This window comes from Patagioenas fasciata, chromosome 5 (genome assembly GCF_037038585.1).
Source record: "Patagioenas fasciata isolate bPatFas1 chromosome 5, bPatFas1.hap1, whole genome shotgun sequence".
NCBI classification, from domain to species: Eukaryota; Metazoa; Chordata; class Aves; order Columbiformes; family Columbidae; genus Patagioenas; species Patagioenas fasciata.
The window spans coordinates 32962386-32981067 of record NC_092524.1 but is presented as its reverse complement, the minus strand read 5'-3'; the positions used below and the strand labels follow the sequence as shown (position 1 = coordinate 32981067).

General features: G+C 37.6%; 1 protein-coding gene across 13 annotated transcripts in view; it reads left to right on the top strand.

Moving 5' to 3' along the window:
- The window catches only part of SIPA1L1 (signal induced proliferation associated 1 like 1), a 217722-nt gene that overhangs the window by 130674 nt on the left and 68366 nt on the right, over window positions 1–18682 (top strand). For 11 of the 13 annotated variants that reach the window (XM_065840101.2, XM_065840096.2, XM_071809272.1 and 8 more), the window contains one exon: window positions 8225–10045. In XM_065840101.2, the coding sequence (XP_065696173.1) occupies window positions 8548–10045 (1498 nt within the window). In that variant the 5' untranslated portion in view covers window positions 8225–8547. Of the gene's footprint in view, window positions 1–6793; window positions 6843–8224; window positions 10046–18682 lie in introns of all 13 variants that reach the window. The other 2 variants (XM_071809271.1, XM_071809273.1) reach the window with 1 other exon arrangement.

The following is an 18682-nucleotide window of genomic DNA, read 5'->3' as shown; positions in this document are numbered from 1 at the left end:
TTTCCCACTTTGGGGTGGAGTATATTGGAGAAATTCAGCATACAGTAACGCATCAACAGCAGTAAAATACTCGTCTAGATGTTTGCTAGTGGTAGTGGTTTAGAATCCTTTGCAAATTAGTCCTGCTTTCATATAAAATCTGTTGCTTACTGATTTTTGCCTTTATCTTCTAAGATCAGTATCTAAATAAGAATACAGTTATAACTTTAAGCACTTTGTTTTAGCTTCCTTTTATTATTAAGGGGAATGTTGTATTTTTTTTTTTCTAGACTTTTAAATCAAGTTCTTTACACCAATATACCAGTATTCTTTTGAGGGCTCAAAAGTATAGTAGTACCAAACTTGTCATTTAAAAAAGTAAATCTACATATTGCTGAAAAGAAAATTACTGAGTTCTCAGTTTTTTTTTCTCAAAAGGATTTATAGTGGAAGGCTGTGGAGGGTTCAGCTGAGTAAATTTCAGTTTGAATGTTTCAGCTGCCCACAATCATAAAAAGTCCCAAATATTGTCCAAGTTTTTTTACAAGTCTGTATCTTCCTTTAAGGTTTTTAACTGACTTCTTTCCTCAGTGCTGTGCACTTAACTGTATGTGCCAGTGACTTGTAACAAGCTGCTGTACTTGTTGCAAGGATTATTTGAGGATTACGTGCTGCCTTGTCCAAACACAAGAACTGTTAAAAGGTTCTGTCTCTTACTCTCTGTAGCGTTTGAATGACTTTGTAGTCTGGACTATGATTTTCGGTATCATTATTTTTGTGCTCTCTTTACTTGACAAAAGTCTGAATACTATGAATGCGTAATACGTTTCTGCTGTGGAGCCTATCCCAGGTTATTAGGTTCTGTAATTCAGAATTTCCTGTAAAACACATGATGAAAATTCAGTAGTGTTAATTTACATTTGTGTGATTTTTCTTCATATAACAGTAGTGAACACAGATTCATTAAGCATGTAAAATGGTAGTAGTTGTGGAACTGCTGTTTAAATGACATCAGGATCAATTATAATGTTTGCTTACATTATATTGATGTGCTTCTGTCTAGAGTATTCTCAAACTTGCTTTGGAGATACATGTAGATATATGTATACAAAAAAGTATGTATATGTACATATGTACACATAAAAGCAAAACACCTTTTTGGGGAAAATACTTCGACTTTGTATGTGCTATCATAAATGAATACCATTCCGATAGACCAATGGTGTACAAGGCGCTCTCTAGATGGTTAATACGGGGGTTGCTGGGAATAAAACTTACTAATTTTAGGCAAAATTTAACTTTCACTTCTGAAAAGCTGCTTTTATTTCTCCCTTGACTTTGTGACCAGTCACCCTGTGAGGAAGCAGTACTCTGTGGAGGTTTGGGAGCTGGATGACTTTCATGAAGATGGCAGAACAGCTTCTTGCAATTCTTTTGCCAAATCGTGAGTTTAGGGAGAAGGAACTGCAGTGATAGAGAAAAGGAATAAAATGGTGTTGGGAAAAATATTTTAAACACTATCAAAATGATCAGTTTATAGGTTTTCATAATCCTGTTATTAGATTAGTGACACAGTCTAACACCTGTCGTAAGAAAAATTACCTTTGAGTTGCACTCCAGACCACTTAGAAGCAACTGGAAATTTAGAGGTAGAAGGTTAAATACCCTCTTTCTCCTCTTCCAAACTGAGGTCTCTCACTCAATGCTGATATATGTGGGATGTCACGAGGCAGGTGGTGACGACTGCTGGCACTGGCACACAAGCATGGCCAGCAGGACCGTAGCCGCGGTGCAGTACAGAGACCACGGGCTGAGCAAACATCTCAGCATTGGCACCAGCGTGATGCCAGAAACAAACCTGTGGCTGGGCTGGAGGAGCAGGGCGGTGATCGAGCCTTTGTGCTGTGGGAGTGTGAGCAAGGATGCAAAGCTCAGGAAAGTGCAGCCGTGGTACTTACTGTAGTGTATGGCAATTGCACTGAACCATACCCGTACCAGCAAGTACTGGCCCGTTCTCTTTGATGGCTGTTTCTTGGTCTGGTGTTTTGTTTTGGTTTTGTTGTTTGTTTTGTGTTTTGTTGTGTGTGGTTTTTTTCCTTCTGTGTTTGGTTTGGGTTTGTGAATATTCATAGGTCTCACAGTGTCAGGAATTAGTCATTGGGTTACTTGGGCACTTTGCAGATAAGTAACTTTTACAGGAGTCGACACACCAGGGAGAACAGTCTTTTTCTGGAACCATTACTCAGGGATGCAATATATCAACAGCTAGAAACTAGAAAAGAAACATAGAAGACAAACATCTCTTTAAAAAAAGTAAAGAGATGGGGCTGTAAGTAGAACTCTTTTGTAGTTGCTAAACGTTTATTTTCTTGAGAGATGGTATCTGGGAGCTAGAATGTTTTGCTCTCATGTTTTGGCACTGGTTTAGAGTTGCTTCCTAGAGAGCAAGTGCTGCTATCAAAAATAAACTACTGCTGTTAACAGTTCAATTCCAGGAATAGAATACAGTATAGCATACAGTAAAACTTGTCAGTGTCTTTTTTTCAGATCCAGTAAGCTAGCTTCCAAGAAGGGGATTCTGCATTTAATTAACTAAATGAGTAACACTGGTACCAGAATGGAATATAAATGTTCAAGTGGGAATGACCACGTGTAGGGCCTTTTCTCTGTCTCCCTGTCTGTCTCAGTTAAAAGTAGTTTTAAAGGGTTTGCTTCAGCAACAGTTACTTGTACACTTGAGTGCTGACTAATGGTTACAAAATTAATGTGAAAACACAGGACACAATTCTGGCTTGAGATATTCTAGTGTTTACATGGAAACTAATGAGTGGGAGATCACAATGGAGCAAAACGTGCTGAAATGCCCAGATAAGGTATTCTAGTCCCCTGGGTTCCTTTATCTCAATTTGGTAGCATTTATTATGTTTCATTTACTATCCTGTTATGTCATGAACATTTTACCGCTGACTGCAAGCGTGTATGATTATTGAGTGTGACTTCATGGTTCTCTGCTTGAGGAGCCGGCAGGTTCAGTGCACTCTGAGCCCGCCAAGGGTTGACAACCACGGTCAGCGGGGCTCAAAACCTGAGCTAGCGAATTCTGCCGAGAGCCACTGCATGTGGGCTCAACCTCAGCACTTCGGCAGAGAATGATGTTTGGAATAAAGCTCTATTAAATCTCAGCAGATCAGTGCAGGTGATTGTTGTGTATGTGGCAACAGATGGTACTCTGTCTCCTCAGAGCAAAGGTTCTCTTCCGAGGGGAAGGGAGCAAGAAAACATTCAGAAAAAAGGGCAGAAATGCAGACTTGCTGACATATAGATCAGTGGCAAATTTTGTAGATCACAGAAATTGGGGAGGTGGGGGAAGGAGAAAGAAAAGTTATAAGGAATCTGGCTTTCATCCTAGAGAGACCTGATGATTGTTACCTTCGGTTAACAGAAAACCAGCAATTCCTTGAAGTGTAACAAAAATAAAACTGATAAGCTACTAAAATGCCAAACACTGTTCTTCAAATAGCTGTTTAGTTGATAAAAGCTTCCTCTGAAAGATGAACCTTTTGACTTTACTTCAATTATAATGACGAAAGTAATCCTGGGAAGAAAAGTATAAAGTTAATAATAGGTAACCACATAAAGTCTTTCTGAAGATTAAATTGAATTTTTCTCCTCTGAGGGATTCATTTTATGAAATTAGACATTATTTTGTTCATATAATAACTTAATTGTCTGATAAATGAATGTTCCCCTCCCCCAGGATTTGATCTGTTTTAATTCAGGTAAGAATTTGTGACAGAAATAGATAAAAAGCTTCCGTACATGAAATATCTTTCATTGTTCTCATTTGTTTTTCTGGTTTAAGAGGAGCTTCTAGTTTTCAGGTTTTATGGCAATGCCAGTTCTTTTCCCAGTGAAAGTTAATGACAAGGGTCACTGTCATTACTGTGTTTGTTGCACTGAGTTTCCAAAGTTGGCTAAATTTTAGTAAATTCTGTGGAATAGAGGTGACTTCATTTAGATTTTTAAAACTTTAAAACTTTCTGTAAAATGCTGTTACAGCGATCAGTGCTATTAATTGCTCCTTACCCTACAGCTGTCGGTATTTTGAAATATCCCTGGTAATATGTTGCATTTACTGCCGTCTGCTATATTTTACTGTTTTGACTGGGGAGTTGGAAGGAGGGTTATGGAGGCTTCACAGAGTGGAGACTTATCTAGACTTTGACAGCTCATTCCCTTCTTCCCAAATTTTTAATTTATGAATTGCCACTTTTTAATGAGGGCTGATGGTGAAATATGAAGTCTTTTTTTCAGAAATATTATGAATCATAAATAATTTGGTGCTCCCAAATCAATCTCTGTCAACATCAGAGTATTAAGATAATCAGCATCTGTGATCCTACAATCTGAAGTCTCAGCATGTTCCCAGCAGATAACAGAGTAATTATTAAATCCCTTCAAGTAAGACTCGGTTGTAGGTAAAATCACTATTTTGTAAGGAAAAAGAACATGATCCCCTGTAAATTAAATCTAGGAAAAGTTGTAATAGAAGGCCTCTGAATTGATGTCTCAGGCTTGGTCACCTCTTTTCCATTCATCTGAAAAAACACTCAAATTATTTTATTTGGTGCTTTTTTTCTTTGAACTGTCCAGAGCTGATTGGAATCCAGAGGCCCCTGAATGAAATCTTGACTGATAGGTTTTCATTTTCCTGGTGGCTAACTTCAGTCATGAGGAATAAGAAATCAAGATCTCTTGACTTACCTGCCTTTTAAGAATGACATAGGACTGCAAAACTATTTTGGGATTCGTCTACAAGGATGTTTTAAGTTTGATCAGAATGATCCTTTGTCCTTCAAGCTGGAACCCCAGTTTTGGAGTAGGAAGGAAAGTAATGAAAGAGGTATAAATAGACCGGGAAAGAATGAATATGTGTTTGTTCGTAGCTCATGTTCAGTTGAAAATAGACACAAAGTCCTTTGCTGCTGGTAAAAAGCAATGAATAAACTTTGTCCTAAGGATTTGAGACCCATTTTAAACAGCATCTTGGGCTGGTTTACTAGTTAATGTATGCAATCTGATAAGCAGATCATTGGTTTTCCAAGCTTGTTCTCTTAACTGGTTTTTAATTGAGATAATCAATACTAGATTTTTATGTACCTCTTTTTGTAGGTTTTGCATATGGTTTCAATTTACAGCTTTCCTACCTTGAGTTACATTTTTTGTATATTGAAACAGCAATGAAATAAGCATGGCTACTCTTTGTAATTCCTACTCTTGTCTTTAGAAATAGGTACCATACTGCCTATGTTGCAGTTGTAACTAATTTTAATAGATTACTTATTTTGTGTTAAATTTTAACTTTCTGCATGTTTGCCAGTTCATAATACCATCTGTTTATTGGTTACTGATGGTCATTTAAATCAAGTGTGATTCACCATCTTTGATGCAGTCATGTTTTGCAAGCAGTGGATATGAAAAAATGTTAACGATTGCCATCATTGTTCCTTTTCCATTACATCTGATGACCAGTGTACCCCAGGCGTGCTTCAGGAGTTTTTAGTGTTTTCAAATGTAACGTTTTCACTTGATTTTGATTGGAGCAAATTAAACCTTTAAAATTTAGGCTGTTAAGTCTCAAATTAGACACTGAGACAGGAAGGTCTAGGGAAACAACCAAAGACAGGTAGTTACAGTCTCCAAAAACTGTGACTTCAGTGGTTTAACTCATATAAAGATAGGGACAGGCAAGAAGTGGAGTTCACGTCTTCAGTGTAGGATATTAACTGCTACCTTAATCATTTATTGCCTGTTTTCCAGCTGCTACAGCAGATGAAGTAGGACAGCTGCAAAAACCAGCAGAGCATGAAGCAGCTGGTCCCCAGAGTGAGGCATCCTCAATGCTGAGTCAGGAACAGACACAGTATTTCCTCTGGAAAATGTGCTGGGTGGTCATGTAACTAATGAGTATAACATACGTGCAACAGGTCAAGAATAAATTCCACAGACCACTTAGTTACATTTTTTATATATGATTTTATATATATATATATGTCTCATTGATTAATTAGGATTGTTGTCCTTGGAATTTTTAAAGGAAAAAAAATTGGGCAGGGTTGGGGGAACTGGTAGTGTTTGGATGCTTATGTGGTTAACAGCAAGCTTGGGAGTTTTTAGGGCTACTGTGTGAACTTCTGCCCTTCAGTTAATGAGAATCTTGCACTAGTAGGTTACCTATTTTTGTAAGGACTGGCACTTGACGGGGGGAGACGTGTACTTGGCTTTTAGAGATACGGATAGTGGAAGGGGAGTCGCGAAGGACGGTAATCTTGGATTTCCTTGCAGGCTCTGAAGAGGAGCATGTGGTAGTGGGCACTGGTACTTCAGCCTGGTTTGTGTCCCACCCTCAGCTTGGCTCTTCCTCCACTACCCCTTTTAGCCTGTCTTCCTGCTGCCCTAAATCCTTGTCAGTTTTCATTCCATTTTCCTTCCATTCTGCCTATAAAAGCAAGCCTGTATAGCTCTTTAGAAAGAGCAATGCAGTGTTCTCTTTCTTAGTGCTTATAACGTAAAGGGTGTTTGCTATGGCACTGTTGAAAAGCACAGACAGAACATCACGTTATATGATGGCACACAGTGTTTGCTTTTTTTCCTTCGTTGGTCTGATGGGTGTGTGAAGTTGTTTCACCAGCTTGATCCAGTTCATAGACTTGGACAGTGTTTGAAATTTATAAAAAGTTACAGCTGAATATTCAGTAGTTTTGCAACAACTGCATGGATAGAATGCCTTTCTAAAGTTATTCTAATTATACAGGTGGAAAAAGCTGTTTCAGCAGTATCATTGTTGCAGAATTACAAGGAAGGTAACTGTCCTTATGTAAATGTCTGTGCAAATACAATAACACTTGCACTGTTCTTGTTTTGTGTGATGCAGTCAGCATGCATTTTCAGTATTTCTTATATGTTCAGCTTTGTATAAATAGCAGCTATTTCAAAGAGGTGCTGTCTATGGCATGTGGAGTTAAAACAAGCTACCTTTGGAGGCAGAAAGAGTCCTGGCTTGGTATTTAATTACTGTGGAGCAAAGTACTCCATAGTTTTGAGCAGAGTGTGCATAAAGTACTGGTTTCCCTGGAAGTGTCAGGAAGCCTTGTCTCGTAGACAATGCTGTATTGTCAGCGCGATGCTGCTTCAGCAGCATCTCTCTGCACACATTTGGCAAATATTAAAAGGCCGTATTTTGTGTAATTGGTTTAACCTTTGAAATCATTAACTTCTTTGTGTTAAAGGATGTACACAGCAATGCAAGATTTTATCTTGACAATCTCATGCTTCTGTCTTCTACCAGCAAGGATGGATTATTTTTTTTAGCTCCTCAAAGGGTAGTATACTAAACACTTTGTAATCACTTTGGTACTGATGAGGTACAGGAAAGCATTTATTTTCCATGCCTTTGTAAAGACAGATGACACAGGAGCTGTGGCATACAGTATTTTGCTAGCCAGGGAAATAGATGGAACATTTCATATGAAGTTATTTAGAAGTATGTGTTTCTGTTTATCTTTAGTCTTTTCATATGTTGTGAAATCTGAGCGGAGGTAATATATGCTTTCTGGACTATCCAGTTAATCTGAAAATAAGGCTATGCAAAACGCAGAATAAATGTTATTGACAGCTGTTCTCTCTATTATAATTTTGTCATGTTTTTGTTAGCTTCCTTCCTTTTGTTTGTTAGTGTATCATAGTTATTTACATTAATGGAAAAGTTGAGTAGGCATTGTTAATGCCTAATTGCGACTGAGGATGTATGACTTGAAAATGCTAAATTCTTTAAAGCATTTATAAACAAAATTTAAAGTCTTGATCTGTCACCTCTATAGTTTCTACAGGAAATGTATGCTGTAGGTGTCCTTCAGCTAAGGAGATTAGCTCTCTGCACGTGCTTTGTAAAACTGTCCACTAACCCAAATAAAAAAAAATACTAATCGGTTAATAAGGAGGAAAAAAGTATGTGGAATCCAACTGTAACAGTATTTTCTCAGAAGGCAAACCAGCAATATCTACAAAACTCTTCGCCATATTATGTAACATAACATGGCATTTTTGAGATGATCAATGAGATTTAGAAGCATGTTTGTTAGAAATACTAATTCTGTGTAATAACTAATTTGATAGTTTCAGTTACAAAAAAAAAAATTATGTATGAAATGACTAATGCTTCTATTTCCCTTTTTCTCTGTTCCAGGCTTGAAAGAAGCGTAAGCGATTGGATTACAACTCTGATGTTCTGGAGCACAAGTGATGTTGAAACAATTTGAATTTATCAGAGCATGGCTACTTCTTAAAATGCAAAAGTTAAAGGATATTATTGCTTATCAAAACCTACTGAATATCTGAATTTTCTAGACATCCTATATTTAGCTGTGTCCTTAAATGCCCATGATTAAGATGTCATGCAACCATTGTATATTTTGGAGACTATTCTCCAAAAGAGAACTGTGCATTTAAAAAGCAGAAATGACTGTGTTTCCTCTTGGAACTTACTGAGGTCAAACATATTGAAAGATCATGACCAGCTTGAAGCGGTCCCAGACCGAACGGGCTGTTGCCACTGGGGTGTCAGTCGGAGCAGATGGCACGTCAAAAGTCCACTCGGATGACTTTTATATGAGGCGCTTCAGGTCACAGAATGGCAGCTTAGGGTCTGCAGTCATGGCACCAGTTGGACCTCCTCGCAATGAAAGTTCCCATCACGTTACCTCTACCCCTGGAGTCCCTAAAATGGGAGTCAGGGCAAGGATTGCTGACTGGCCCCCAAGGAAGGAGAACATCAAGGAAACAAGCAGATCTAGTCAAGATATTGATACATCAAGTTGCCTTGACAGCATGTCTTCTAAAAGCAGTCCTGGGAGTCAGGGAAGCTCTGTTAACCTGAATGCTAGTGATTCTGTCATGTTGAAAAGCATCCAGAGCACACTTAAAAACAAGACCAGACAATCTGAGAATCTAGACTCCAGGTTTCTCACACCTGATGGCTATCCCAGTTCCCCAAGGAAAGCTCTTCGCAGAATAAGGCAGCGCAGCAACAGCGACATTACCATAAGTGAGCTTGATGTGGATAGTTTTGATGAATGTATTTCACCCACTTTTAAATCTGGACCATCTCTGCACAGAGAGTATGGCAGCACATCTTCCATAGATAAGCAGGGAACTTCAGGGGAAAGTTTTTTTGACTTATTGAAGGGCTATAAAGATGAAAAGTCTGATCAGAGAAGCCCAGCCACTTCTAAGCTCAGTGAACTCCTGATTGCCAGTGGAAGCAAGGGTTCAGGATTCTCTCTGGATGTGATAGATGGACCTATTACTCAAAGGGAAAACCTGAGACTCTTCAAGGAAAGGGAGAAGCCACTCAAGAGACGCTCAAAATCAGAGACAGGAGATTCGTCCATTTTTCGTAAGCTGCGCAATGCCAAAGGTGAAGGGGAGCTTGGAAAGTCTTCAGATCTTGAAGATAACAGGTCAGAAGATAGCGTCAAGCCTTGGACTTGTCCAAAGTGTTTTGCTCATTATGATGTACAGAGTATTTTATTTGATTTAAATGAAGCGGCAATCAACAGGCACAATGTTATTAAAAGAAGGAACACGACCACAGGCGCATCTGCTGCTGCCGTAGCATCACTTGTCTCTGGACCCTTGTCCCATTCTGCAAGTTTCAATTCCCCAATGGGTAGCACTGAAGACCTGAATTCAAAAGGAAGTCTCAATATGGACCAGGGGGATGATAAAAGCAATGAACTTGTGATGAGTTGTCCTTATTTTCGTAATGAGATTGGTGGAGAAGGGGAGAGGAAGATCAGCCTTTCCAAATCTAATTCAGGTTCCTTCAGTGGATGTGAAAGTGCCTCCTTTGAGTCAACTCTGAGTTCTCATTGCACGAATGCAGGTGTAGCAGTTCTAGAAGTCCCCAAGGAGAATCTGATTTTGCATCTAGACAGAGTGAAGAGATACATCGTTGAACACGTAGACCTTGGTGCATATTATTATCGAAAATTCTTCTATCAGAAAGGTAGGTAAATTTTATTTCTCTTTGTGTTTTATTAATGATTTTTTGTTTTATCAACATACAAAATTCAGCAGATGTGTAATGGTTTTTGCAAGAATTACATTTTTTTTTTTTAATTATCAGTGCTTAAACATCCTATATTTCACCGATCAGTACATGCTATTTCTAACAGTTTTTCACAGTGTTGGAGTAAAAAAATGTTGATGATTTTAGTACCGATATATACGTAAGTTATTAATGGCTACAAAGTGTAAATGTCTTGAAACACAGCTTTGGGAGTGAGCAGGGGTTGGCATTTGAAAGATAAAAAGAAAGGAAAATCCTAAAATATGAGAACTTGTTTCCTTCCATGTCAAGACTTGATGTACCTAAGGATTTAATGGAATATGCAGCTTGGAAAGTTGGCGTTTGCACTGATCTTTGAACATTTAAATATTGTAAGCATCCATTTTTAAATAAGGGGGATATTTAAGTCAATAATATCACATAAAATAAAGATAAAAATCTGTCTTCCTTAATATTTTCATTATAGTCACCATTTCAGAAAGAAAACTCTAATTTGTCAGAGTCAGCAGAAAAAAAAACTATAGTCTTATATACATGACTATATACACACACACACATGTATGTTGCAATGACAACAATGTATCTGAAAAAACAGAATACAATTATCTTATCACACGAGGACTCTAAATTTCCGTTGGGGGTATGCAGGAAAAAAACAAAATCAGATCAAAGCTTTTTGACATATAGGAGCAAGCAGAATCCAAACATTACCAAGATATGCCCTCACCAAAATGATGCTGCACTGTGAGATGCAGATCTCGCTGTTTGTTCTTCCTGATTCTGAAAATGATCCAAAAGGATCAAAAAGCAGACCAGAGTCCTTTAAAGTTTAAAAGAGTTCTGTCCACAGGGATGCGTGGTTAAAATCAGTGGAATGTCAGTTTAAAACAATTTCAGCTTGTAACTTGTGTGTTACAGCTAATAATCTCATCTCCCATTTTTCCTTTGCTGTGAAATATGTCTGTGTATTGTCTCTTTGTCCCTGCGTTGTCCCTTGGTTGGGTGGCTCTCACCCTTGCCATAGTCTCCTCTTTCAGCAGCCATCCTAGGTCTGAGTGGTGTCCTTTGCTGCATGGGTTCTGAGAATGCTGATCCACATCCCTTGGAGAGAAGGGAGTGAGGAAAAGTGTTGGTTTCCTGAGCACAGTAAGCCAGATGTGCAATGTAGGATGAGGTACCTTTGGAGGTGAAAGCCTGAGATTAGAGACCTTTGGCTGTGATTACCTTCCTGTCTGCTTCCTTCTGGAACAATTTGATTCTGTATCACTCTGGTGAGTTTTGCAATCAGCAACTGAAGGTGCAGTTTCTTGTTACAGCTGACCTGATTTAACAGCATTTCAGCACTAAAAGGGGAAAGACTTTTTTCTTCCTCCTTCCTTGTACCAGTTTTCTTCTGAAAACTTAATAAGCCAGTTCAGTTTACTAACCAAGCAGAAATTTTGCCATCACAATAAATTTACTTTTTATTGCTTGGTTGTTTCTCTCCAGCTTTCCTTGCAGTCAGAGAAGTGCCAAAACTTAGTGCCAGGTAAGCAGTGGGAATGAACAGCAGAAGAGGGAGGAGGCGTGAGGGGGATTCCAGCCCTCAGGCAACAGCAGTTTATTCATTTGGCTCATACTTATGGGAAACCACACCCTCCTGGTACTACAGTGCCAGTCACCATTATATCTCCATTTCTTTCCCGTCGTAACAAAGATGAATTAGATAAAATTAAAGTAACTTGGTCCTAAAGATATTGGTCAGAGGTAACCAGATATGAAAGTGTCAGTATGTGTATCGAGTGAGTTTGGAGGGAGAGAAGCAGCTGTGATTTTATTTTTTTTTTTTTAGATTTTTTTTTTTTCTCCTTAAACCCTAAAACTGAATTTTTAAATTCACTGTGCTCGTGAAGGAGCCAAGGCATTGTTCCTACTAGCGATTTCTGTCTGAAAAGAGATGTACTTCAGAAGCCTCATCAGATATGCCAAAACCCACAGTTCTACAAGTACCAAATAGATTTTGTTGACCACCCCATGTATTGTCTTTCCCCAGGCAAACTTTAGGTTAATCTCAAAGAGACAGGATAGTGATAAAACTTAAAAGCAACATAATAGGAAAAAAATATCAAGGAAGTAGTTTGTAACTGAATGTTTTTATAATGTGAAGCAAGTAATGATGCAGAAACTTCCTTGTTTGATGAGGAGGTTGGATGTTATGGATGGAATAGGCAGTGACAGAAAGACAGTTCCAATGGGATCAGCTAGTCAAGTCAACAGGCCTTGAGTAGTTTTGTAGTCTTAAAAGTATGAAGTGAAGAATTCTGGTTCAGCAGCGATAACTTTTTAAAGATTTAAAACCAGGAAACTTTCACAAAATTGGAGAACTACCGAAGTAATCCCAGAGCTTGTAAAGAATAGAAAGTGTTGACCCAGGGAATTTTAATCCTTTAGTTTGGTTTCATTCCAATTTAACATAACAAAGCAGATAATTTGGGACTAGGACTATATCAACAAAGAACTGCCAGTTAAAAATTATTGATTATGCCAGTCAGCATGATCTATGAAAAGTAGGTCTTGTCACAAAGAACCCTGACACTGTTAATCTTTTGTGTCTTAGGAAAAAAAAAAAAGGAAAGCCATTGCATTGATATAGTCCATTTTAGTTTCTCCAAGGTAATTTGGTGAGATGCTGACTTGACTGAAATCTTTAATTATATGGAAGTAAGAGCTCATTCTTTGCAGATATTGTTAACTTGAATAATAGATGCATCTCAAATTTTAGCAGTGTACAGGGGATGTATCAGTGATCTGGAGTATTACAAACAGTGCAAATTAATTAAAATATCTTTATCTAGTTAGTGTAAAAAATTCGCGTGTGACACGAATGAGTCTTGGATGAGTTTGTTGAATGCAAATGGATGAGCCTTTGTAAAGGAAATACTAAGGTGAAATCAATATGTTATTTGACCCTTTACAGAGCAGCAGTAAAATTATTGATAAATAATATTTAATATTAATAATATTATTGATAAATTAATAAATTATTGATAAATATTGCAGTGTAATAGGAACTGCAGTCTTACATCCCTCAGTTCACTGTGGAAGGCTCATGCACAGCTGCCTCACATGATGATATTATACTGTAAGGAGACTAACGCTGCTCTTATATAGAAAAATATATATTTGCAAGGGGACTATTTAAAGGTGTATTTCAAAAGGTATATTTGGTAGGGGGACTTGCAATTAGAAGTCTAAGTCTAGACATCTATAAGCACTGAGATACGTGGAAATGCTAGTGCTAAAATGAGAGGGGGTGAATCTAGCACAAGAACAAATTTGTGAAAGTTGCACAAATTTGGCCTTGAAATAAGATAAAGCTTTGAACAAAAATGATAACTATTCATGGGAAAATTTATTAAACAAAGTTGTTCATTGTTTCAATTTTACATGGCAGTCCTGTTTCTTTGTATGGCGTTTTCCCTTCTCTTAAATTCAGTACTTGAAAAGACAATTTCTGACCTGTTTGAGTTAAGATAACAGGATCTCTTCTGGAATCTGTTTCTTAATGTGATAGTATCCCTTCTTTTAAGATGCCTCTTTATTGAAGGGGTTTGCAGTTGTCATAGATGTAGTGGGTAGCTGGGCAGAGCAAGACTGGCTGCAGTTCTGGATTGCTGTGGTTCCTCATGTGTGCCATAAAGTGTATGTGCTTTCGGCTCTTGCTGCTTGGTTGTATCAAAGGGCAGTCTTGTAATCTGGCTAAACTACACAAGTGAGATCATTATAACAATAAAAATGCTTCAAAGTATGCTGGTACAGGGCAAAATTTTTAACGTCTGTAATTACTGAAATATTTATCTAAACATGATGCTTCTAGGAAGGAAGGAGGAAGGAAAACAAGTTGGACTTGTTTGTTTTTTTCTTTTCTACACAGTGGCACCAAATGTAAGGGAGGGAAGATTTCAACAACCTACCTGTCAGTTGGTTTTGAGTTGCTTTCTGGACATTTTCCTTGTGTAGCATTCTAACATTTTTCAATTCTCCAGTGACTGTGATTAGTATGAGGACTTGCAACTAATCTTCTAAGAAAATAAATGTTAAGACAGATGATGAAATTCAGTTTTGGTAAAAATTTTTTTGATAGAAAGAAGAAATAAGTTGTTCAGGCCTTACTGCAATGTAAGAAAATATGTCCTTTTTGTGAGAAAGTGAGATTCTTACTTAAATACATAAGTTTCTCTCCCCCACAATTTATTTTGTGCTATGACCACAATGCTCCCACTTTTTAAAAAAAAACAAGAGGGCAAAGCGGGGGAGGGAGCAGAGAGAGAAGTGAGAGAAGTAAACCCTTGAAATCCTTGCTTCTGGACATAAAATTAGAGTTCCCAGAGAAGAGAAGAGTCATCTCAGGTCAACCCAAAACTTTTAGTCCTATCATCTGGCAAGGGCCAGCGACAGGTACTGAAGGAAGAGCAAAAATAGGACAAAGACACAGCGATACTTGCTGGTGTACTTTCCCAGCCTCTGGAGATGTGTAGATAATGGACCTCTTAACCTGGCAATAGTATCATTTGTATTTAGTAGTCTTTGGACTTGTCTTCCAGGCATTAACCCAGTTGTCTGCTGCCCTGGGTAAACTGGCAGCTCTCAGTGCTCCTGCAGCAGCAGGGAGTTCTGCAGTGGGACTCCATTGGTCATAAAGAGCCATTTTTTAATGGCTGTGTCTGCTGACTCCAGAATCAAAGCTAGGGCCATCAGATTACACAGTCTGACTGCTAGGTGAAATAGAACTGGTTTTCTCACCTTTCCTTGCTACGTGTTATTTTATAAACCTCAACCATGTTATCCCCCCTCAATCACGTTCTATTGCCCTTCTCTCAGCATTTTCCAGTTGGCATCAGGGCACATTATTCAAGACACAAGCAAACTGCAGCCTTAAGTTGTATCATAATGTTTTCTGTTTTCACCTTAAAAATTCTGAATGTCTGACTATAACTTATCTTAGAGACTTGAATTTCTTTCCCATACATGACTAAAAGCTTTGCGTATGTATTCTGGATGAAGTCTTATAAATGTTTGTCTATTTAGGTAACAGGTTAATTATTAGCAATAAAGTATTTTTCAAGGACAGGCATGCTTATTAGCTGAACTATAGCTTGATAAGAGAGACTTATTTATTACTGGTAATAAAACCATTGGAACGGAAATATTCGTTTCCATCAGCTTTTCCAAGTGCTGCTCAGAAGAGAGAGCACATCACTCTGGAGGAGCAGTCTGTGCTCTCTGCCCCCCGAGTTGTGTCTGGGAATTACAGTTCTCGTGGGAAGAACCAAGAGCATCCCGTTAGCTTCCGTCATCATCAGGCGGTGGTCACTAACATCATTACCGTTTACGGTAAATTGGAGTTACTGTCTCAGAATGAAAGAGTTGACTGAGAAGTAAATAGATTTCTGGGCTGGTTTTATGGCAAATGAGCTGTTGGTCAGCTTTCCTTTAGCTGTTGGCAGTCAGTAAAAAAAACCCTGATGGTTTATATCGCTGCATATTCTGTCCCCAAATATTTGTCCCAAATACTTTTAAAAGTGTGTATAATCTGTTTTAATGACCAGGTACAAGCAATTAATTGTTTCTTTTTGGTATGATTTTATAAATTAACTTTTGGCTGTTGCTAGTTATGTCTTTAAATTAAAAAAAAATAAAATTCAACAGGAGTTTAAGTGAAATAACGTCAAGCTTGAGAAGTGTTACTTTCAGTGAGGTTCTGTGTGGGGTGGAGGAAAAAGCTGTCTTTCATGCTACTCGTGTTTGGCATAAAGTTCTTCAATTATAGTTGTCAAGTAGCCCTTTTTTTTACAACATAACTCCTAATTAACTACTTTAGATCAGATATTAAGCTTGAATTTTGCTACTGCTTTTCCTGCTACAGGAGAGAGAAAATGGTTGGATGCAAGGTAGTTCAGGACATAGTGGAAAATCAGGCAGAGATGCAAGAAACTCTGTACCATAGGAAAAAGTAGTCACATACAAGGATATGTACTGTAGCTTGCTAATTGAATACAGAAGCAGGGGGTGGAGGATGAGAAAGAGAATAAAGATGAAAGAGTGAAGGACCCGGTAGTAAATGTGAACAAAGGAGGGGACAACGTGAATAGAAGAGAGGACTGAGGAGAGGAAGAAACTGCCCGGCATAGAGGGCAGGGAAAGAGGACAAAAGATGTTTCCTGTTAGCAGAGAAATGTGAAATTCCCTACTCCTTTGTGTGCATTTTTTCAAATAAATAGCTAGATAAAAAGCTTAATCAGATGATACAAAATTGTATATGTATTTTCATGCAGCTGGAAGCATTCCTCTTGCTAGCCTTCCTAAGTATGTTTTCAAGATATAGAATAATTTCTCCTGAGAAAACTTTCTATTTGAATTGCAGGCTAGACTGGTTACAAGGTACACAGATTTTATCATCTGTACAGCTGCCAGTACAGAAAACTAACGTAATTTTTGACCATTCTAGTATATATTAATGTATCTTTTTTTCTGTAAAATTTTCTATTTTGTAAGCAAAGGTACATCAATGTTTTTAAGTCACTAAGCAGTTTAGGGTGGAGATGGCCAAACCATCTCAGGTTTTGGAAGCTGCGTAATATCCTGATAGAAAAGTGATCTCGTGTTCTCTATTGAATGTTGTTCTTCTACTACCGTGTTTCTCCAAAAATAAGACCTACCTTGAAAATAAGCCCTGGAATGACTTTTCAGGATTTTTGAAGATGCTTGAAATATAAGCCCTACTCCAAAAATAAGCCCTAGTTACAGTTCATTAAAAAGTCAATTTAAATAGTGTCCACATGTAAAACGTAAGCATCTTTTGCAGCAAAAATTGTATAAGACCCTGTCTTATTTTCAGGGAACCAGGGTATGGCCATCTCTGCCATAAACTCTTTGAGATAGAAACATGCTGAAAAAAAGCAAGTTACTTAGTGGCTGAAGAAGGAAAACTAGGGTTGGCAGTAAGATGTCTGGGTTTTTTAAACAACAGAAGATCTCTGTGACATTTGCAGGGCTGATATCAGTGGAACAATATAAAGATTTAATTAGGCTTATGTGGATGGTCTAATTTATTCGTCATTTCCCGACTCATGACTAATTCAGTCATCCCAAACTTACACCAGTATTTACAAGATATTCCACAAGATATTGAAAGAATTTTGAATCTTAATTACCTCTGTGCAGAGTATTGGCTTTTGATGACTTTCAGAGGAACTTGGTGGAAAGCAGGCTTTATAATGCTGTGAGCATGTTTTTTTATGCCTTGCAAGTTCTGAAACATTAAATAGAAAACACTGAGGAAAGAGTAATAAAATACCAGATACTGGTGAACAGAGTAGAGCCCCAAAGGTTTAAAGGGGTGGACAACTGTGTGAAGATGATGTCATTCTAGGGCACAAGTAAGCTCACAAGTAGAGAGCACCTACATGAAAAGCATTTAGTCTGTTGATGGAAAGTATAGCAAGAATGGTAAATACAATTTTTAAGAGAAATAGAATAAAAAAATTAGACACTCAAATTTTTATGGTCGCAACTGGTTATTCATTGGAAAAATAACTGCCATTCACTTCAGATGGAGCATATTTCCGTATCTATTTTTAGTATATTTAAAGATGGAGTTCTTGACAGTGTTAATATAATGTTTTATACTCTATAGCAGGATAGCTCATATTATTAAACTGCTCTAAAAGTTCTTGTTTTGATGTTCTGGGTTTTTAAGAATAAGAAGTAATCTGTATATAGTAGTTTGGGCCAGTATGGTTACGTTTTCTTTCAGGGCAGTTACATCTTTTTTTCATTCCACTGGAGTTCGCGTTTCTTCTTTGAGTTGTTGAATTTTCACATAACTCTAACTTTCTATTTTTGTGCATGTATAAATTCATATGTGCAGACATGCATCATATGAAAAATGATGACATAGGACTTATTTTTCTTGTACAATGCTTGACTTCTATTTCTTGACAGTTTTCTTAAACTTTCAGGTATTTATTTAAATTCAGTTATTGTCTCTTGAGATACGTGCAACTTTGTTTATATGTTGCTGCGTCTCTTTTGTCAGTCAGAATAGTTCTTAACATCCACAAGGCTCGATAGTCTTAAACACCAACATCTTTAAATTGCTGAGCTTTAATTTTTTTAATTGCACTTGTATAACATTCTTTCGTATAAAGCTTGGCTTTACTTGTGTACAGCTAAACAAATATAAAAATATTTTCAAATAATCTCCAAGTAATTCAGCTAGTGAGCAATTTCTCCTCTCTGCCACCTTCCTTACTAGGCTAGTTTTAGACTCAACTCTTAGCAATTTAAATTTACCCTTCGGGTTGTTTGACACTTCACTGTTAAATATTTATGCTAGACACTTTGTTTCTTGTGCTTAATTCAGTTTTTCCATGATATTATGGATTTTTGGTTGTTATTTGTTTAGGTTTTTTACTATGCACGAGTCTGCCTTCTTTTTCAGCTTCATCAGTTTTTCCTCTTTTACAATTCAGTAACTTGGGTTTTTTTGTTTGGTTTTTGTTTGTTTGTTTGTTTGTTGTTGTTGTGGTGGTT